The 22,491-nt window shown below is 39.9% G+C and overlaps 1 protein-coding gene across 1 annotated transcript in view; it reads right to left on the bottom strand.

Moving 5' to 3' along the window:
* Window positions 1-14,332: 14,332 nt before the first annotated feature.
* The window catches only part of LOC123576604 (kinesin family binding protein), a 35,769-nt gene continuing 27,610 nt past the window's right edge, over window positions 14,333-22,491 (bottom strand). Inside the window, exons 6-7 of the mRNA XM_045437638.1 lie at window positions 20,619-20,734; window positions 14,333-15,758 (exon numbers count right to left, since the gene is read on the bottom strand). Of these exons, the coding sequence (XP_045293594.1) occupies window positions 14,883-15,758; window positions 20,619-20,734 (992 nt within the window). The 3' untranslated portion in view covers window positions 14,333-14,882. The remainder of the gene's footprint in view (window positions 15,759-20,618; window positions 20,735-22,491) is intronic.

The following is a 22,491-nucleotide window of genomic DNA, read 5'->3' as shown; positions in this document are numbered from 1 at the left end:
AGACTATAGATGCTGGAGAGGATGTGGAGAAACGGGAGCCCTCTTGCACTGTTGGTGGGGATGCAAATTGGTGCAGCCACTCTGGAAAACAGTGTGGAGGTTCCTCAAAAAATTAAAAATAGACCTACCCTATGACCCAGCAATAGCACTGCTAGGAATTTACCCAAGGGATACAGGCGTACTGATGCATAAGGGCACTTGTACCCCAATGTTTATAGCAGCACTCTCAACAATAGCCAAATGATGGAAAGAGCCTGAATGTCCATCAACTGATGAATGGATAAAGAAATTGTGGTTTATATACACATTGGAGTACTACGTGGCAAAGAGAAAGAATGAAATATGGCCCTTTGTAGCAACATGGATGGAACTGGAGAGTGTTATGCTAAGTGAAATAAGCCATGCAGAGAAAGACAGATACCGTATGTTTTCACTCTTAGGTGGATCCTGAGAAACTTAACAGAAACCCATGGGGGAGGGGAAGGAAAAAAAAAAAAAAAAAAGGAGGTTAGAGTGGGAGAGAGCCAAAGCATAAGAGACTCTTAAAACCTGAGAACAAACTGAGGGTTGATGGGGCATGGGAGGGAAGGGAGGGTGGGTGATGGGTGTTGAGGAGGGCACATTTTTGGATGAGCACTGGGTGTTGTATGGAAACCAATTTGACAATAAACTTCATATATTGAAAAAAAAAAAAAAAGACTTCAGTGGAGTAATTGCAGATGTGGTAGAAACAGCAAGAGAACAGTAAGTGGAGCCCAAAGATGGAACTGAATCACAGCAATCTCATGACAAAACGTGAAGATGAGGAGTTGCTCTCTAGGGATGAGCAAAGAAAAGCGGCTTCTGGAGACAGAATCTATTCCTGGTGAAGATGCCGTGAAGATGGCTGAAATGACAGCAAAGGATTTAGAACATTACATAAACTTAGTTGATAAAGCAGGGGCAGGGTTTGAGAGAAGTGACTCCAATTTTGAAAGAAGTTCTATTGTGGATAAAATGCTATCCAATTGCATCACATACTACAGAGAAATCATCCATTAAAGGAAGTCAATCAATGTGGCAACCACCACCTCAGCGACAACCACCCTGATCAGTCAGCAGCCACTGACATTGAGGCAAGACTCTCCACCAGCAAAAAAAGGTTACAATTCGATGAAAGTTCAGATGATGGTCAGAATTTTTTTTAGCAATAAAGTATTTTATTAATGTTTATTTATTTTGGGGAGAGAGAGAGCACAAGCAGGGGAGGGGGAGGGATGGGGACAGAGGATCGATCGGAAGCGGGCACTGCACTGACAGCAGGCAGCCCGTTGCGGGGCTTAAACTCACGAACCAGAAGATCATGACCTGAGCTGAAGTCGGATGCTCAGCTGACTGAGCCATCCAGGCGCCCCAGGAATAAAGTATTTTTTAAATAAGGTGTGGACATTGGGGTTTTGGGGTTTTGTTTTGTTGTTAGATATAATGCTACTGCACACTTAGTAGACTACATAATAATATAAACATAACTTTTATACTGTACTAGGAAACCAAAAAATTCATTTGACTCACTTTATTGTGATGGTCTAGAACCAAACCCACAATATCTCTAAGGTACACCTGTAATACATATACAGTTTAACCAAAAACAGTGTAATATTGAGAGATATTAAGGAGGTGAGGAAGGGAAGAAGGTGCTGTAAGTGAGCTAAATTCTTCACTGTCATTGGAATAAGCGAATAGATAATGCTGTAAATTGATAAATCAAGAAATGGTGATATGAAGGTTTTATTACCACATATCTGAGTAGCCACCAAAAGACAGTTAAACAGGTTCCCTCTTGGGAGTGGTTAAGGGTGTTGTGTGGGCAAGGACAGTACCAGGGACTGCTACTTTTCATTTTAAACTCCTTGAAACTATTTTTTAAACTAAGCATATTTCTTTTCTTTTTTAAAGTTTATTTATTTATTTTGAGAGAGAGAGTGTATGTGTGAGTGCAAGCAGGGAAGGGGCAGAAAGAGAGAGAGGGAGAGAGAGAATTCCAAGCAGGCTCCAACCTGTCAGCATGGAGCCCAACATGGGGGCTTGAGATCATGACCTGAGCTGAAATCAAGAGTCAGATGCTCAACCAACTGAGCCACCCAGGTGCCCAAGCATATTTCTTAAATTGATTTTTTAAGGTAGTATTTAAAATAACTTTTAAAATCCTAATTTGAAGGGATACATGCACCCAGATGTTTATAGCAGCATTATCAACAATAGCCAAATTACGGAAAGAGCCCAAATGTGCATCAACTGATCAATGGATAAAGATGTGGTATATATACAATGGAATATTACTCAGCCACACACACACACACACACACACACACACACACACACACACAAATGAAATCTTTCCATTTGCAATGATGTGGATGGAACTAGAGAGTATTATACTAAGCGAAATAAGTCAGAGAAAGACAAATACCACATGATTTTACTCATGTGAAATTAAAAAAAAAAATGAACATAATGAGGGTTAAAGGTGAGAGGCAAACCAAGAAACAGACTCTTAACTATAGAGAACAAATTGATGATTACCAGAGGGGAGGTGGGTGGGGGGGATGGGTTAAATGGGTGATGAGTATGAAGGAGGGCACTTGTGACAAACACTGGGTGTTGTATTTAAGTGATGAATCACCGAATTCTGCACCTGAAATTAATATTGCACTGTATGTTAGCTGTAATTTAAATAAAAACTTGTAAAAGAATAACAATAACTTTTTTTTTAAAGGAAATGAATGCAATTGTGTATGAGTGTAAGTAACACTCGGCAATCAGTGAACTAAAAAGACTAAGAACTACACATTGATGATAGCAATATCTTAAGAATGGATGATATTGCCCCAGGGAGCCTGGAGAGACTGAGAACCTAGGTCAAACCCTAAGCATCATCATATTGAAGGCAGAAATATAAAAAGCTGTTAAAGAAAACACAAGAAATGGCTGGCAGGGTACAAGTAGTGCAGTGTTGTGGAAGGATGGGGACAGAAGTGTTTCAAGGAGGGAACGTCAGTCTGTCAAATGCTATACTAACAAGAAGTCAGGAGTGATGAAGACTGAAAAGTTTCCATTGGGCTCAGCAGAATGGAGGTCCCTAGATTTCTGGTCAATGGCTAAGTCCACCATATACGACATACACATATATTGGTATATTGAATTATATGCACTGTACGTGATTGTACGTGTGTATATTGGCGTCTTGGACTACCTGGCTACAGAAATATGAGGGGATGATTGTATTTTTTTCATTCACAGTGTACTAAGCTCTCATTCACCTGGCATGTGAATCTCCTTCCCTCCAAAAAAAAAAAACAAAACAAACAAACAAACAAAAAAAAAACACCGACAGTATTAATGGCAGGTCCAAGTTACAAACCTGTGTCTCCATTCTGCAAGTTGGGGGTTTCCCAAGGGAAAAGCCACACTGTCTACTATTGGAGAAAGGATTGCATCCTCATAAGCAGGCACTCAATTTTCTTTTTAACCAGAAGTCACCAGAACACAATCTTTCTTAGGATATGAGACTGAAGTAATCTGTGTATCTGTTTCACCCTAAACTTGTCAGTTTCCTGAGACAGGGTCCTGGCTCTATATGCAGAATAGCTAATATCACACCACTGGAAAAACCATTTGGGTATTTCCATTCAAATCCTCCAAGAATTGCTGCTTGCCAAATAACCTTTCCTTTCTTCACCTCCCTAGCAGCATTCGAGAGTATTCTTCAAGGGTCATCAGAAAGTCCCTAACTCTCAACTAGAAGGCTTCCCGTTGGGCCCTGAGAGAACTACAGCTGTGGTTACCAGTTTTGATGCGTCACTGGCATGCACCCAGCAGAATTCTCCTACTGCAGGGATGTGCTCAGGAAGTGGGAAGAGAGAATTGCAACTTCTTGGTCACCTAAAACTGCTGGGAATGCTCATTTTGTCCCTCTGTCCCTAGGCTGGGTTCTCCTTGGGAACCAAAGGCACAGAATAACTTTCTGGTTCTGGATGCTTTTCCCTGAAAAGTTGCTCCAGTACACTCTAGCTTCCTTCTCTTAATTCTAAGAGCACGGGTTCCTGCATATACTACACATAAGAGTCATATGGAGTTCTTAAAATGTAAAATCCTGGATCCCACCCCCAGAGTTTCAGATTAGCTCTGGGCTAGAGCCTTGGAATCTGCATTTTACTAAGTACCTATAAATAATTCTGATGTAGGTGGTCCTGGGACTTTAGGAAACACTGCCCTACAGCTTATGCTAATACAACCTGTTATTAAAAATACGATCTTGGGGCACCTGGGTGGCTCAGTCGGTTAAGCGTCCGACTTTGGCTCAGGTCATGATCTCATGGTCCTTGAGTTCGAGCCCTGTGTCAGGCTCTGTGCTGACAGCTCAGAGCCTGGAGCCTGTTTCAGATTCCGTGTCTCCCTCTCTCTCTGACCCTCCCCTGTTCATGCTCTGTCTCTCTCTGTCTCAAAAATAAATACACGTTAAAAAAATTTTTTTTAAAATACGATCTTAAGTATAATGATTCCAATTATTCAACACTCATCAACTATCATTAAATAATAAATTCCTGCTTCTGACCCCAGAACAATACAGCTGCCCATGTGAGAAGCTGCTTAATTAGCCATCAGTACTTGAATATGGAGCTCATATGTGAAACCTATTTATTTTGTCTCTGGCTGCTTAGTACCATTTCTGCTGAACAATAGTCACCCAGGCCTCTCCTACCTTATCAGCTGCCCTGGAGGGTGTCTGCCTAGTTCTCTAAGCACCCCAAGGAATCCCAAAGGGACTTTTATTTATAATGATTTATAATGCATGATCATATATCAGGTCAGATCATTCCAAACATACCTTCTATATTTGGTATACATGCTCTACTGACTTCATGTGATAAGATATGCATATTATTTTCAAAGTAAGAAGGTAAAAGCAGGCCCATAGAATTAATTACAACTTAGAACACTCTGGCACAGGGATGCCTTGGTGGCTCAGTTGGTTAAGCATCCAACTCTCGATATTGGCTCAGGTCATTATCTCAAGGTTCATGAGATCAAGTCCCACATTGGGCTCTGAGCTAACAGCTTGAGATTCTCTCTTGTCTCTCTCTGCCCCTCCCCCTGCTCGCATGCTCTCTCAAAATAAATAAACTTTAAAAAAAAAAAAAAAGAGAGAACACTCTGGCACGTCCTCAAGTGAAACTTTGAAACTTAAGCTATTCTTCCAGAGGCACTTGGGAGTCATTTCTCCTTGTTTTTAAGATAAACATAATGAGATTTTATGGTCTCCATGCACAGAAAAACCTGTGAAGGATTAAATATTCAGAAGCAGAGTTTAAAACTCTTGAGTCTAAAAGGACAATAAGTTCTTTACATAAAGCCTTCCCACAGTTTTGCATAATCAGTAGAACAGATTGAGATTATTCTCTTCTCATTTTTACAATTCCTTACACGACTGTACCATCTTCTTAGTGCCCAAGCAATAGGTTTTGGATGAAAATTAAAAGCATAAAAACTCATCTAAATGAGATTATAGATGACTTTCAAGGGTGATGAGTCTTTTGATAACCAAACCTGACTGAGGATGTTAACAGGACAGGCAAAGTGATTAAGATAACCAGTGGAGAAAAGTGAGTGAGATAATTCAGAAGGAAGTTGGGGGGAAAGAGCTCGGTGCTGATAGCTGGTGCTGCCATGAGTCATGTCTGACTCAGAAACTCATTATCATCCAGTAGGTTCTTTGGTTTTCTTTCTTCCCTTTTTTTAAGATTTCATTTTTAAGTAATTTCTACATCCAATGTGGGGCTCAAACCTACAAGAGTCATGTGATCGAGAGTCATGTACGTCAATAACTGAGCCAGCTAGGCACCCTGGTTTTTTGATTTTCTGAACTATAATTTTGAACCCTATTTTCATACAGAACATGTTCTTGTCACTTCCTGTAGATGAAAAATTCATATTAGGTCATGACCTTTCTTGAGAAAGAAGTTACTGGCTTACAGTCTGGTTGGATTACATGAGCTGTATGGGTTACCTAGGTGAGGGTTTATGAGAGCTGTACTTTTTCTAGGATTCCTCCTTGACACACAGTTCCTGGATGCCTTCTTTAATGTCTTCCCATTCCAGGTATTTTCAAAGACCAATAATAATAATAAGTCATAATAAAAACAATTTGAACAGATACTATGGCCCTCAATTGATTTTTCTCCCTAAGAAGATTACACGTCTCTGGAATGGAAAAGGACTAAAGGCCTATTTATATACTGCCACCTACAATACGAGTACACCTATGTCAACTAGGACATTTCAAAAATATTGTTGCCCTAACATACTTGAGTTTTCTCTCTTCATATCTCATCATTAGTAACTGATTGTGATAATCGAAAACAGAGAGACAACGTGGGCAGCTCTGAAAAGTTTGGAAATACCGCAACAGCTATACTGCTACAATAGACAATTTTTTTATACCTTTTTAAAAGTCTATTTATTTATTTAGAGAGATGGCACAAGTGGGGGAGGGGTAGAAAGGGAGAGGGTGACAGAATCCCAAGTAGGCTCTGCACTGTCAACACAGAGCCTGATGTGGGGCTTGAACTCACAAACTGTGAGATCATGACCTGAGCCTAAATCATGAGTCGGATGTTTAACCGACTGAGCCACCCAGGCACCCCCAAAATAGATAATTTTTAAAAAATCTATATAGATGTAACTACATATCTGATTTTTGGTTAATCTGACTAATTTAATAGGTTATCAGCAGTTTTACTTGAAATGTAGTTGTTCATTCAAACTAAAACTGATAGCAGTTTGTGAACTTTGTAAAAGATACGAATATTGACCTTAGTTTAAATAATAGCTCTGCCACTTAAGAGCTATGTGACCCTGGGTAAGTCATTAAAGCTCTAAGCCTCAGTTTCACATTCTCTAAAAGGAGGGTTATAGTATCCATGTCATAAAGCTCTTGAGGCAATTCTATTAAATTATGTGTATAAAGTGTTACTAGAGGACCCCTGAAATAGATTATTAGATACTGCTCGGTAACACTAGCTTTTATAGGTATGTTATATATAAGGTATGAAGAAACTCCAAAAATAAACCAGTAAAAGCAAGAGTTGGCAAACCATGCCCATCCAGCTGCCACTGTTTTTAGGAGTAAAGTTTTATTAGAGCACAGCTACATCTATTCATTTATGTAGTGTCTACAGCTGTTTTTATAGCAGAATTGAATAGTTGCAATGGACTATACGACAGAAAAAGTCTAAAATATTTACCATCTGGCCCTTTACAGAAAGTTTGCCAACCCCTGAGTATAAGAAGAAATTTAGTTGGACAAAATAGCATTTGAAATGTGGACAGGTCTATTTTCTAGTGAAAAAGAAAAATACATATCAAGCCTTTCCTCTCACATGATTCTGGGAGAAACTGAGCATTGCCTTTAATTGTGATCTGAGGAGCAGAGATGAACAAATATAGATAACCCAGACAACTCCACTAAGTTATAGACAATTGCAAAAACTTTCTCCGAGGGATGCCTGGGTAGCTCAGTCGATTGAGTGTCCGACTCTTGATTTCAGCTCAGGTCATGATCCCGGGGTCATGGGATCAAGCCCCAAGTCAGTTTCCATGCTGAGGGTGAAGCTTAAGATTCTCTGTCTCTCTCCTTCCTCCCCTCTTCCCCAAACTCATACTGTCTCTAAAAAAACAAAACAAAACAAATAAACAAACAAAGCAAAACAAAAACAAAACTTTCTCCAAGGAGCAGCAAGGGAAAAGGAAGTCTCCCTGAGAATAACAGCAAAGGTATGAGAATAGCATTTAAACAAACCTGTTCCCATGCTCAACATCACTCATCATCAGGGAAATACAAATCAAGACCACAGTGAGGGATCACCTTCACACCTGTCAGAATGGCTAAAATAAAAAACTCAGGGGCGCCTGGGTGGCGCAGTCGGTTAAGCGTCCGACTTCAGCCAGGTCACGATCTCGCGGTCCGTGAGTTCGAGCCCCGCGTCGGGCTCTGGGCTGATGGCTCAGAGCCTGGAGCCTGTTTCCGATTCTGTGTCTCCCTCTCTCTCTGCCCCTCCCCCGTTCATGCTCTGTCTCTCTCTGTCCCAAAAATAAATAAACATTGAAAAAAAAAAATTTAAAATAAAAAACTCAAGAAACAACAAGTGTTGGCGAGAATGTAGAGAAAAAGGAGTCCTCGGGCACTGTTGGTGGGAATGCAAACTGGTGCAGAGCCTGTGGAAAAGAGTTTGGAGGTTACTCAAAATATTAAAAATAGAATTACCATATGAGCCACTTATTCCACTACTGGTTATTTACTCAAAGAATTCAAAAAGAGGGCAGGGCACCTAGGTGGCTCAGTCAATTAAGCATCCGACTCTTGGTATCAGCTCAGGTCATAATCTCACAGTTCGTGAGATCAAGCCCCACGTTGGGCTCTGTGCTGACAGTGCAGAGCCTGCTTGTGATTCTCTCTTTCCCCCTCTCTCTGACCCTCCCACCTGAACAGGTGTGCTTGCTCTCTCTCTGAAAATAAATATATAAACATTTAGAAATAATAATTTGAAAGGATATACACACCCCTATGTTTATTGCAGCATTATTTACAAGAGCCATGTTATGGAAGCAGCCTAAGTGCCCACTGATTGATGAATGGATAAAGAAGATGTGAGATGGCACAAAAACAGACACATAGACCAATGGAATAGAATAGAAACCCCAGAACTAGACCCACAAACGTATGGCCAACTCATCTTTGACAAAGCAGGAAAGAACATCCAATGGAAAAAAGACAGTCTCTTTAACAAATGGTGCTGGGAGAACTGGACAGCAACATGCAGAAGGTTGAAACTAGACCACTTTCTCACACCATTCACAAAAATAAACTCAAAATGGATAAAGGACCTGAATGTGAGACAGGAAACCATCAAAACCTTAGAGGAGAAAGCAGGAAAAGACCTCTCTGACCTCAGCCGTAGCAATCTCTTACTCGACACATCCCCAAAGGCAAGGGAATTAAAAGCAAAAGTGAATTACTGGGACCTTATGAAGATAAAAAGCTTCTGCACAGCAAAGGAAACAACCAACAAAACTAAAAGGCAACCAACGGAATGGGAAAAGATATTTGCAAATGACATATCAGACAAAGGGCTAGTATCCAGAATCTATAAAGAGCTCACCAAACTCCACACCCGAAAAACAAATAACCCAGTGAAGAAATGGGCAGAAAACATGAATAGACACTTCTCTAAAGAAGACATCCGGATGGCCAACAGGCACATGAAAAGATGTTCAGCGTCGCTCCTTATCAGGGAAATACAAATCAAAACCACACTCAGGTATCACCTCACGCCAGTCAGAGTGGCCAAAATGAACAAATCAGGAGACTATAGATGCTGGCGAGGATGTGGAGAAACAGGAACCCTCTTGCACTGTTGGTGGGAATGCAAATTGGTGCAGCCGCTCTGGAAAGCAGTGTGGAGCTTCCTCAGAAAATTAAAAATAGACCTACCCTATGACCCAGCAATAGCACTGCTAGGAATTTATCCAAGGGATACAGGAGTACTGATGCATAGGGGCACTTGTACCCCAATGTTTATAGCAGCACTCTCAACAATAGCCAAATGATGGAAAGAGCCTGAATGTCCATCAACTGATGAATGGATAAAGAAATTGTGGTTTATATACACAATGGAATACTACGTGGCAATGAGAAAAAATGAAATATGGCCTTTTGTAACAACGTGGATGGAACTGGAGAGTGTGATGCTAAGTGAAATAAGCCATACAGAGAAAGACAGATACCATATGGTTTCACACTTATGTGGATCCTGAGAAACTTAACAGAAACCCATGGGGGAGGGGAAGGAAAAAAAAAAAAAAAAAAGAGGTTAGAGTGGGAGAGAGCCAAAGCATAAGAGACTGTTAAAAACTGAGAACATGGGGCGCCTGGGTGGCGCAGTCGGTTAAGCGTCCGACTTCAGCCAGGTCACGATCTCGCGGTCCGTGAGTTCGAGCCCCGCATCAGGCTCGGGGCTGATGGCTCAGAGCCTGGAGCCTGTTTCCGATTCTGTGTCTCCCTCTCTCTCTGCCCCTCCCCCGTTCATGCTCTGTCTCTCTCTGTCCCAAAAATAAATAAACGTTGAAAAAAAAAAAAATTTAAAAACTGAGAACAAACTGAGGGTTGATGGGGGTGGGAGGGAGGGGAGGGTGGGTGATGGGTATTGAGGAGGGCACCTTTTGGGATGAGCACTGGGTGTTGTATGGAAACCAATTTGACAATAAATTTCATATATAAAAAAAAAAAAACTTTAGAAAAGAAAAAAAAACTTTAGAAAAGAAAAAAAAAAAGAAGATGTGAGATATATCTCTATCTATCTGTCTATCTATCTATCTATCTATCTATCTATCTACCTATCTATCTATCTATCTATCTATCTATCTATCTATCTATCTATCTATCTAATGGAATACTACTTGGCCATTAAAAAGGTTAAAGTCTTAGAGCCTGGTTGGCTTATTTGGTGGACCATGTGACTCTTGATCTTGGGATTTTGAGATCGAGCCCCACACTGGGTACAGAGATTACTTAAAAATAATTGTTAAGAGGCGCCTGGGTGGCGCAGTTGGTTAAGCGTCCGACTTCAGCCAGGTCACGATCTCGCGGTCCGTGAGTTCGAGCCCCGCGTCAGGCCCTGGGCTGATGGCTCAGAGCCTGGAGCCTGTTTCCGATTCTGTGTCTCCCTCTCTCTCTGCCCCTCCCCCGTTCATGCTCTGTCTCTCTCTGTCCCAAAAATAAATAAAAACGTTGAAAAAAAAAATTTTTAAAAAAAATAATAATTGTTAAAATCTTTTTTTGTTTTTTAAAGGGGGAAGTCTTATCATTTGCAATAGCATCAATGGACCTGGAGTGTATAATGCTGAATTGAAAAGGTTGGTCAGAGAAGGACAAGTATGATTTCACTCACACTCATATGTGGAATTTAAGAAACAAAACAAGCAAACAAATTGAAAAAGAGACAAACCAAGAAACAGACTCTTAACAACAGAGAACTGATGGTTAGGAGAGGAGAAGTAGGGGGGGGATAGGTGAAATGGATAATGGGATTAAGCAGTGCATTTTTCATGATGAGCACTGAGCGATGTATGGAATTGTTGAATCACTATATTGTACACCTAAAACTAATATAACACTGTATGTTAACTAAACTGGAATAAAAGAAAATACCTGTGCTTAATAACTAGGATTTCCCCCAAAACATAACCTATACTGTCTGGAAGACCCTAAAATCATATAGATTTCAGTGCTCTTCTCAGATGACTGTTCAGGACTGACAGGTACCATGCAGTCTTCTGATAGCAGGCATTCAATACACAATTGTTGACTAAGTGAATGAATGAACAATGCCTTTATCTTACTAGTTGTCTAAATCTAGCAAGGTTGAAAAGGCAATTGCAAAGGACTTCTATGTCCCAAAAAAATGCAATTTTTTTAAAGTTTTATTTTTTTAAGTTTATTTTGAGAGAGAACGAGAGAGAGAGAGAGAGACCACGGGAGTGGGGCAGACAGAGGGGCAGAGAGAGAGAGAATTCCAAGCACTGACAGTGTAGAGCCCAATGCAGGGCTCAAACTCACAAACCAAGAGATCATGACCTGACCTGAAATGGGATGCTTAACCGACTGAGCCACCCAAGAGCCCAAGCCGCAATTTTTTTTAATGTTTATTTTTGAGAGAGAGAGAGAGAGAGAGAGACAGAGAGACAGAGCATGAGGGGGGCAGGGGCAGAGAGAGAGGGAGACACAGAATCTGAAGCAGGCTCCAGGCTCTGAGCTGTCAGCACAGAGAGGGACATGGGGCTCGAACTGACGACCCATGAGATCATGACCTGAGCCAAAGTTGGAAGCCCACCTGACAGCCACCCAGGCACCCAAACCCTACAATTTTTTTATTCAGCATGTAGTCTTTGCCCCCAGTAATTGGTTTTAGGGATGAGAAAAAGAGGAATAAAAGGTTATTTGAAATAAATCTATGGCTTTGATAGGTCACTGCCTCTAGCCCAAATTCTATCATGCTGCCAACACTGCTAAGGATTCTGGGTTATAAGTATTTCATGTAAGATTTTGTAAAATTAGCCTAGAATAATGAACAGCTGTCTTTGGGAAGCCAGGCTCAGGAAAAGCAGTTTGTAGAGGAGGCCATGTGTACAGAATGCAGGATCACAAAACGGCCAGTTAGCTTTTCTGCTGATAACTAAGGACGCAGTTTTAAAATATGAACAGCCATTGCAGACAGCAAATGACAAATAGTAGAGTATGTTGATGGCTAGCAGGATAAAGACTGGTTTTAACCAGTGCCTGTTAAAACTGAATTTTATTTAAAAAAAAAATTTTTTTAATGTTTATTTTTGAGAGAGAGAGACAGAATCTGAAGCAGGCTCCAGGCTCTGAGCTGTCAGCACAGAGCTCAGTGCAGGGCTCCAACCCATGAACTGCAAGATCATGACCTGAGCCACCCAGGCGCCCTGAGTTTTATCTTTTGAACTCAAGCTGAAAAACACAGTTGCGAAGAAGAAGAATGATCAAGGTTGAAGGGGCTGTGTCTTTACAGACCACATTTTCAGAGCTTAAAACAATGACTAGTGCACAGAAAGACCTCAGCATTTGTTAAACAAATAATGAATGACCAGATAAATGAAGTTACAAAGTTGAATAAGGTTGGTAGCAAAATGGCTAGATCAAGAGAGGCTTATAACAGAGGGATCTGTTCTAGAACCAGTTCTCACAAGAGAGTTGAAGAACTCAGAGTAGTTGAGATGCAGACTCATTGTCACTACCCCCAGGAACCCTCCCTCCCATCTGGATCCTCTTCACTTTCAAGTCTAATTAAGGAATATTATCAGAAATCATTTTATTTCAAGCATCTTCACATCCTAAACTCCACATGACCTAAGCAGAACTCTTTAATTCTAATTCCCCATTCCCTCCTAAAAACATGCTTCTCCTGCACACTTCAACTTAATATGGTTCTTGATTCTTCTTTTCCCCTCATGACCTACATTTAATCCTTTAGCATGTCATGTGATTCTATTTCCAAAGTACATAACGAATTTATCCACTTCTCTCCATTCCTACTTTATCACCCTAGTCCAAACCACTCAGATTAATCTTAACAGAATGTAGCTTGTCTCCCTCTTACCTCTCTGGTGTCTTCCCCTACTCCTCCAATCTATTCCCTCCCCAGCAGCCTGGAGTGGTTTCTTACATATGCCAATCAGATCATGCCACGCTCCTTTAAAAATTCTACAAAGGTTTTCTACTGTACCTAGAATAAAATTCAAACTTCTCCCCTATAAAACCGTCTCTATTTGGACTCTCTCCTCCTGCCCCCTCCACCTCACTCCACAACCCCCATCTGTTCTAGCCACAGTGGCCTTTCCCAAATCCTTTCCTAAATTTGTTCCAGCCTGAGGGCCTAGCACTCTCTGGAATACTCTACCAAAGAATCTTTACTGCCTTTTTTCCCCATTTAGTTCTCAATGTCACCTTCTACATTTTCAGAGGCCTTTCCAGATCTCTATAGCTAAAGTAGGCACCCCTTCTCATTAAATGTTTACCACATCACTCTGGTTCCTTCCTTAACAGCACTCATGACCTGAAATCATTTTACTTATTTGTTTGCTTGCTCCATGAGAGCAGGACCTTCTTTATCTTGTTCATCACTGTATCCTTTATGCTGAGGAAAGTGAGAACAGTACCTGATCCACAGTAAACATTTAATAATGAATATTAAATATTGAGTGAGTTACACATTGCTTTTATACTCAGATTTTTTTTCCTGACAAATTGATCTCAGAGGAAAAGCAAGGTGTTTATCACACATACATAAACGTTATAGAATCTTAGAGTTGACTGAATCCTAGGCTTTCTGAGGCAAATTCAGAGCTATCCTCTGTATCAAATCTTACAACTGATCTTGATTTTTATGCTGGATAGGGACTCCATTTCAATTCTGCATTTCTTGAAATGACTAACATATATTATCAATGTTATTTTGCAGTACATATCCTTTTTTTAATAGTGCTTAAAAGTTTATAAACTTACCAAAATTCTCTGATAAGAAACTCAACCAATAAGATTTTTCTGGCACAGACAGGATCTCAAATATTCTTCAATGGATGAGATTTTAGTGTTTTCTAACTGTGCAATGATGCCAAAGAAATATTATTCTCTGGCTTCAAATAAAGGAATACCTTTGAAGTATCAAAAATAAAACTAATTCTTGTAAGAAAACAAAAGAGTAAATGGAAGCTTTTATTAGTGAAACAAGTCAATTTATTATTTTCCAGCAAGGCCTTTTCCCTCTATAAATGAGACGACTACTTTACAGTACTTTACAACATAACTTAGTTTTTTGATGTTTTCAGAAAACAAAAGATTTCTCTGGAAATTAGGAAAGTAAATATTTTGGGAAGAATAACTACAGGAAGTTACTTTTCAATTAACAGGCTTGTCTACCGGTATATAACTACATAATTTTTCTTCTTAATAAAGCTATCAAGTACTAGCCAACAAAGAACCTACCTTTAGAAAACTGAGTCAGAAAGGTTTCTACTTAAATAGGAAATAAGCAATCTAACATACCAATCACACATCACCTTAACAAGGCAATTTACATAATTAGGTATAAATTATTATCTTTATGTTGATTAAGGTCCTAGCAAAAACTCAATTGGTCTGTTATCTCAAGTTCAAACTACACTCACCTGGCTATAAAGGTAAACTTCACAATGGAATTGAGCCTGTTTGACTAAGGGAGAAACTCTCTTTAATATTGCACATTTTCTTTCATTAAAAACAAGGATTATTAAGTCAGGGCCATCTTGGTTCTGAATCTCTCCATTTTTGTTGGAAGAAGACTCACCATCTCTTTACTAAGTTCTAGCTCAACTTCTATCTCCTGGGCAGCCTCAGGGTGCTTTTCACAATAATCGACAATAAATTTGTAATGTTCCAATGATGTTGCCAAATTTTCTAGCTCTTTCTTGGGATCTGCAGTGATGATTTTGCCATAGAGACGGGCAACTCGAAACTTAGCTAACATGGCAGGGCGAAGAACATCCTCCCCTATATGCTCAGGAAATACTTTGTTTGGGTCTCTCAGGGAGTCTAAAAAGAGCTGGTAGTACTTCAGTGCTGACTTATTAAGATTATTTATTTTTTTCACAATGTGTGAATCAGGATCCCTCAGCTTGTCAGCAATGGCAACCTTCAAATCCATCATATCATAGTAAGCATGTGCAATCTCAAACTGAATCTGTCTGTTGACCAACAGGTAATACTGTGGATTCAGGTCTACAATGAGGGGCTCTAACATGGCTATTCTACGTTTATGCATCTTGCACCGTCTCTCCATATCGGTCTCAAAGAATGCAAGCACCTTAAACAGAGCACTGTGGTCTTGGACAACTTCAATATGGTCAGTGACATAACCATCAATCTGAAAGAACTCTTTTGCCTCAAAGACATAGTGTTGACCCAATAAGAAAAGTTCTCTGGCTTCTTCAAAATCTAAAGGTCTCAAATAGCTCACTTTCTCTTCCACCGCAGAGATGGCATCACACAGCTCACCAGTTCCAAACTGCACGGCTTTTTTCCTCACGCTTTCTTCCTCATCTAGTTCCTTTTTCCTCAAAGCTCTAAGTTCAGACTGTTTATCAAGATCAAGCTCTCCTATGTTGTCCTGAAACAAAAACATAAATTATGGTTAGGTAGGACACTGATCTCCTGCTCTCAAATAATATGGCAAACTTAAGAGTAAAGAAAAGAAAGCCCTCTTCCAGCTGGAGTTAAAGAGATACTATAATCTTTTTTTTTTTTTTTAACGTTTATTTATTTTGAGAGAGAGAGCGCGCACACATGCATGCTAGCATGCAAGCAGGGGGCAGGACAGAGAGATAGGAGAGAGAGAACTCCTCCAAGCAGGTTCTGCCCTGTCAGCACAGAGCCTGAGTCAGGGCTTGAACTCACAAACCGTGAGATCAAAAACCTAGGCTGAAATCAAGAGTTGGATCCTTAACCAACTGACCCACCCACGCACCCCAGGAAGTACTATAATCTTAAATACCTTTTAAAACTTTCTTCTAATTATATTTCAATTGTATTTAAAATGTAAGAAACAGGGGCACTGGGGTTGCTCAGTAGGTTGAGAGTCCAACCCTTGGTTTTGGCTCAAGTCATGATCTCACAGTTTCCTGAGTTTGAGCACCTCATCAGGCTCTGCGCTGGCAGCGTGGAGCCTGCTTGGGATTCTCTCTCTCTACCCCTCCCCCACTCATTCTGTCTCTCTCAAGATAAATTAATAAACTTTAAAAAATGGTTAAAGTGGTAAATTTAAAAAAATGTAAGAGGGGGCGCCTAGGTGACTCAGTCAGTCCGTTGAGCGTCCGACTTTGGCTCAGGTCATGATCTTGCAGTTCATGAGTTCGAGCCCCACATCAGGCCCTGTGCTGACAGCTCAGAGCCTGGAAACTGCTTTGAATTCTGTGTCTCCCCTCTCTCCCTGCTCCACCCCTGCTCGCACTGTCTCTCAAAACAAACATTTTAAAAAATGTAAGAAATAGGAAAAATTATTTAAATAAATTAAGCTGCTTATATATGACTTTCCTCTTTGGAGAACTAAAACTCATTTATAGTTTCTTCTTCAGGTAAGACAAATGCATATGAAAGAACTTTAGAGACTCTGAAACATTATACATATGTAAGACTATAATCTACATCCTAAAATGTTTCACAGAGGTGTGCCTGGGTGGCTCAGTCGGTTAAGCCTCTCACTTCAGTTCGGGTCATGATCTCCCAGTTCATGAGTTCGAGCCCCGTGTTGGGCTCTGTGCTGACAGCTCAGAGCCTGGAGCCTGCTTCAGATTCTGTGTCTCCCTCTCTCCCTGCCCTCCTTTGCTCACACACACTCTCTCTCTCAAAAATAAACATTAAAAATTTTTTTTTAATATTTCACAGAGACACCATTAAGATTAATGATATGATATTTATGCTAGAAGGTATTTAGTGAAATGCAGAGAAACGTTCTAGGTCTCAAAGACACTAAAGTGAAGATACAGTTTAATCTACCATCATAGTTAAAGTTATCTCCCCTACTTCTCAGGGAAAAAATAAAAGTAAAATGGTTTAAAAAATAGACTAAGCTCATCCTCCTCAATAAAACTGAACATGAACATCAGATCCCTCTGTGCTCAACCCCCAAGCCCTTTTTCCTTCCACTCAACATTGTCCCTAGATCTGCACTGTTCAGAACAGTAGCCATTGGCCACATTTGGATGACTACTGGGCATTGGAAATGTGGGAAGTTCAAACTGAGATGTGGGCTGTATGTATAAAATATACACCCAATCACCCAATTTCTAAGACTTAATACAAAAATAATTTTAAATCTCTTTAATTTAATACTGATGACTTATAGAAATAACAATTTTTTTATATTCTGGGCTTAAAGAATATAAAATTAATTCACCTTTTTTTCTTTTATAACGTGGCTATTAGAAAATTGAAAATTACAGGGGTGCCTGGGTGGCTCAGTTGGTTAAGTGTCCAACTCCTGGTTTCAGCTCAGGACTTAAACTCACAGTTTGTGAGTTTGAGCTTTGCATCATGCTCTGTGCTGAGGGCACAGAACTTGTTCAGGATTCTCTCTCTCCCTCTCTCTCTGCCCCTCCCCTACTCTCTCAAAATAAATAAATAAACCAAAAATTTTTTTGAAAATTACATACATGGCTGGTATTCTATTCCTATTGGACAGCGCTGCTCTACAGGTGACTCTGTTCACACCCATGGCTGCAACTGCCATCCATGGGAGGATGTATAGCTATAAATGTATAGCTACAGCCCACACCTCTTCTCAAGCTCCAGACCCGTAACTACAGCTCCCTGTATGACCTCTCCTCTAAGAACACTCAGAGGTTCTGCGTCCACAGGATGTCCACAATGGAACTCTATTCTTCTTCAGCAGTTTCCTGTCCTAGTGTTGTTTTAGTGAAGAAGCCTCCATGAACACGGACAGCCAACAACCTAGGAATCCTCCTTGAGATGTCCCTCTGCTCTCCCCTTTATCCTTCACATTCAATCTATCACCAAGTCCTTTACATTTTGCTTCCTAAATACCTCTGGAATCCATTCTTTCTTCTATCTCTTCTGCCACCACCCTAGATCAAGCTCCCTTCACATCTCACCTAGACTGTTCCAGTGGTCTTCTAACTAATCACCCTCCTCCACTGTTGCTTCCCAATTTATTCTCCATTCTGCTACCTAAATGATTGTCCCAAAACCCTTTATGTCTTCATTCCTTGAAGGCCCTGCTCATTCCAGCTCCTTTCTGCCTCTGTCTTATATCACCTGCTCTCTCACTCCACTCCAGACTCACAGGCCTTTGTTCCATCCCGTCTAATTCACACTCCCTGTGCCACAGAACATGCTGTTTCGGCTGGTTGGAATGCTGTGCCTTCTTTTCTCCAGTCTAACTAATTTCTACTCATTCCCAGAGCTTCCTTCAAATGTTACTTCCTCCTATTATGTCTTGCATCATGGGTCTCTCCTCTGTGGACTTATCAAAGTTGCACTTTTATGTGAAGTAAAAAGCCAGGTCTATTCTTCTTCATCACAGGACAATGACTAGCATAGAGCTGGCATAAATAAATTTGTGTAGGTCTTAAGCTTGGATTGAAGAACACTTTTCAGGTAAAAAGATGATCGCAGGATGAAATCAAACTAACAGTCAGATTAAGGAAAATCTGAGTAATTCAATAGCTGGCAATTATTTGAGTTTAAAGTAAGCAGGTGATAAGTTCTAGTGTCCAGTCTGGAAAATATCAACTAAATGAAGGGTATGAGTTAAATTACAGTGTATTTTACCTCACACAATTATTTCAAACCCAAGCCCTAAGTCTCCAAAATTGTATTTACTCACTTGCTTTCGGGCTGCTTGTTTATTTACATGTTTTTTAGACCACTTTCTGAGCAGAAGAAAGCCGACAGCTCTTCCTGGCTCCAACTTCTCTAGACGAAAGACTCCCAGTTCTCCCCACTTCTTTTCTTTCCCAAATATGCCTCATCTTTACCCTCTACCTCTAAAATGCTCTAATCTTTGCACGACATATCCTTCTGGGGTTTTGTGATTTGTTTAGTTTCATTTCATCTACTGGTTTAATAGGCTGTATATTAGTGCTAGTAAAACTTATTGTACTTTAATGCATGCATGCATGCAAAAAAAAAAGAAAGTGTTACTCCTCCAGGAAAGTCTTCTATGTATCTACACTTAGTATATTGCAACCAAATGATTTATTTTTCTCCTTAGTGGTTAGAAACGAGGATTCAGTACGGATTAGTAATGATGATGATAACCATTAACATTTATTGAGGACTTAGTATGTCTAGGGCACTTTTCTGAGCCCTTTGCATATATATTAATTTAACTTTGATAACAATATTAAGTACTATTATTTAAAAATTTTTTTTAATGTTTATTTATTTTTGAGAGAGACAGAGCACAAGCAGGGGAGGGGCAGGGAGAGAGGGAGACACAGAATCGGAAGCAGGCTCCAGGCTCTGATCTGTCAGCACAGAGCCCGATACGGGGCTCGAACTCACAAACCATGAGATAAAGACCTGAGCCAAAGTTGGATGCTTAACCGACTGAGCCACCCAGGCGCCCTAAGTAAGTACTATTATTATTTCCATCTTCTTTGTGATAATATTGAGACAAAGAGAGTTTAAGCAAATTGCCACACACATACAGCTATAAACTGGCAGGGCTGTTTCCAGATATATATTTTTATAAAAATAATATAGATATACTTATATACTGTATAAAGTGTATAAAGGTTAGTAAGAATTGTTTCCTACCCTCAAATTGCTTATAGTCTAAAAAGAGGTGAAGGAATAAGATACGAATATGAACAGAGCTAATACAAAGCAAAACCTAAGTGATTTATGAAAGGCAATGAAAGTTCTATGGAGTTTAAAGGAGAGAAATGGGGGCGCCTGGGTGGCGCAGTCGGTTAAGCGTCCGACTTCAGCCAGGTCACGATCTCGCGGTCCGGGAGTTCGAGCCCCGCGTCGGGCTCTGGGCGGATGGCTCAGAGCCTGGAGCCTGTTTCCGATTCTGTGTCTCCCTCTCTCTCTGCCCCTCCCCCGTTCATGCTCTGTCTCTCTCTGTCCCAAAAATAAATAAACGTTGAAAAAAAAATTTTTTTTAAAAAGGAGAGAAATGATATCTGTACAATATGAAGAATTACTCACTGAATAATTAATTTATTGAGAACCTATAATGCCTGGAGATAATAATATGAATATGATGCAGTCCCCACCTCTCAAGAAATTTATATTCTATCCAAAGAAGAGTCTCTAAGGAAGAAGTGGTATTCGAGATGGACCTTGAACACTAAGATTCTAAAAGGCAGAGATGGGAGAGCTAGAAATATTTGAGAGCATTCTGCACGCTTTGCATAATAAACATGCAATGAGCCCAATGGGCATAATTCCCAGTTTAGGCTTTTACTTACATCCTGCTTATTTAAGAAAGAAAAGGCATTACCTGCATGGAAAGCTGGGCATTCTGCAGGAGAGTCAAACAATATTTGATCCAGCATCTTGCTATTTCTCCTTTTCTTTGATGATAAAGCTCTGGCACATCTCCTTCAGCTTCAGTAGCTAAAATCACATAACATGATTTATCTAAGTTAATGGTTACAATCGTAATTTGCATTGTGTATGACATTCTTTTTATACCACTTCTTCCCGAATTTAAGAGGAACAGATTCTCACTGAAGCAACAGGGAGGGAGGGGAGGGGGGGAACCCACCCAAAATTCCTACTACCAGAGGAAGTAGGAATAATCTCTGCTATTATTTTTGTACATTTCTTTCCAATTTTTTCTTACGTGTTACCTGTAGGCAAAAACTAAGGTCACACTGTATATTCCATTTTGAATACAGCTGTTTCCTTATATATTATACCACTAACATTTTACCCATATCTTATCAACTCTAACATTTTCAAGTACAGCATTATATAAAATTAAAGAGATGCTCCCTACTTTATATAACCATTCTTTTACTTCTGGGCATGCACTGTTTCCAATTCGTCTATAACAAGCAAGTCTAAACAGAAAGATCTCTGTGCATAAATCTGTCTGAATTTTGGATTATTTCCTTAGGACAGATTCCTAGAAGGAGAATTTACTGGGTCAGAGCTTGTAACATCCTTTGTAACGTCAAGCAACATTTTCCACCACCATATTAGATTTAATGCAATATTACTATGAATCTGTGTACTTTCCTCTGTAGTCCACCTTTTCCCATCAACACGGTGTGCCACCAACACCAAGTACAGCGAACCCAGTATCCAGCTCTCCAAGGAGAGAATCAAGTCACTACATCCCATGCAACACAGAAACATGGCACTGAAACAAGTCACTGATGGGTTTGATTATCTCCTTCAGATGAACATTTGTTTCAGCAGAAAAAGTAGTTTTTGTCTCCAACAGTAAAACTAAGGAAACAACGTACAGTCGATTCTCATTATCTGTGGTAGTCGTGTTCCAAGAAGTCACCGTGAACACTGAATTAGCAAATGCTAAAACATTGCTCCTCAGGAAAATACACGGTTAGATTCCTTTGAGCTTCTGGTCACATTTTTATTAACTGATTATTTTGACTATGTTTCTGTTTAAAGATTCCTTATTTAATATATATTGTTGACTCATTAACATTGAACTCATAACCAACAGCACTACAACTTGTGCTAACACTGTCATTTCTCCAGAACACTGTCATTTCTCCATAAGGTCCATCACAGCCTTCATGTGCTTACGGACACTGGACAGCAACTTTAGCACTCCATTTGGAGGCCATTTTAAACAGTGAAATCGCCAACAAAAAAAAACAACACAAAAATGTGAAAAATGGGGTACTAAATAAACCACAAAAAGGACATTTCTTTACTGTATGAGAATTGAAACAAGAAGGCAGAGTGTTGCCTTGTTCAACATCAGCTGGGAATGTGCATCTCAGGTGACTCAAATGTCTGCAAATGACCACAGAAGTGCCCCAAGTACTGTGTTTGGGGTTACAAGTTAATTGTAGCAACAGGTGAATTTGCGAGTTTGGAATCAATAAATAATGAGGACTGACTATACTTTGGAACGTGTACTTAGATATGAAGTCCTTTTTCTTTCTTTTTCAGAAATAGCTTGTAGATCTGGGTACTTGACTTCGTTAAGGTTTGGAAGCAAAAATTACCCGGTTGAAAATTTAGTAAAATGTGCTCAGGGGCCCTGTGTAAGTATGTTACTGATTTTATAATAATAAAAAGTACAAATTTTTTTTAATTGAGGTACAACTGACATATGACATTTTAGTTGAGCCTTGAACAACACAGGTTTGAACTGCACAGTCCTATTTATACAT

The sequence above is a fragment of the Leopardus geoffroyi genome, chromosome D2 (genome assembly GCF_018350155.1).
Source record: "Leopardus geoffroyi isolate Oge1 chromosome D2, O.geoffroyi_Oge1_pat1.0, whole genome shotgun sequence".
NCBI classification, from domain to species: Eukaryota; Metazoa; Chordata; class Mammalia; order Carnivora; family Felidae; genus Leopardus; species Leopardus geoffroyi.
This window is presented reverse-complemented; position numbering and strand designations above follow the sequence as displayed.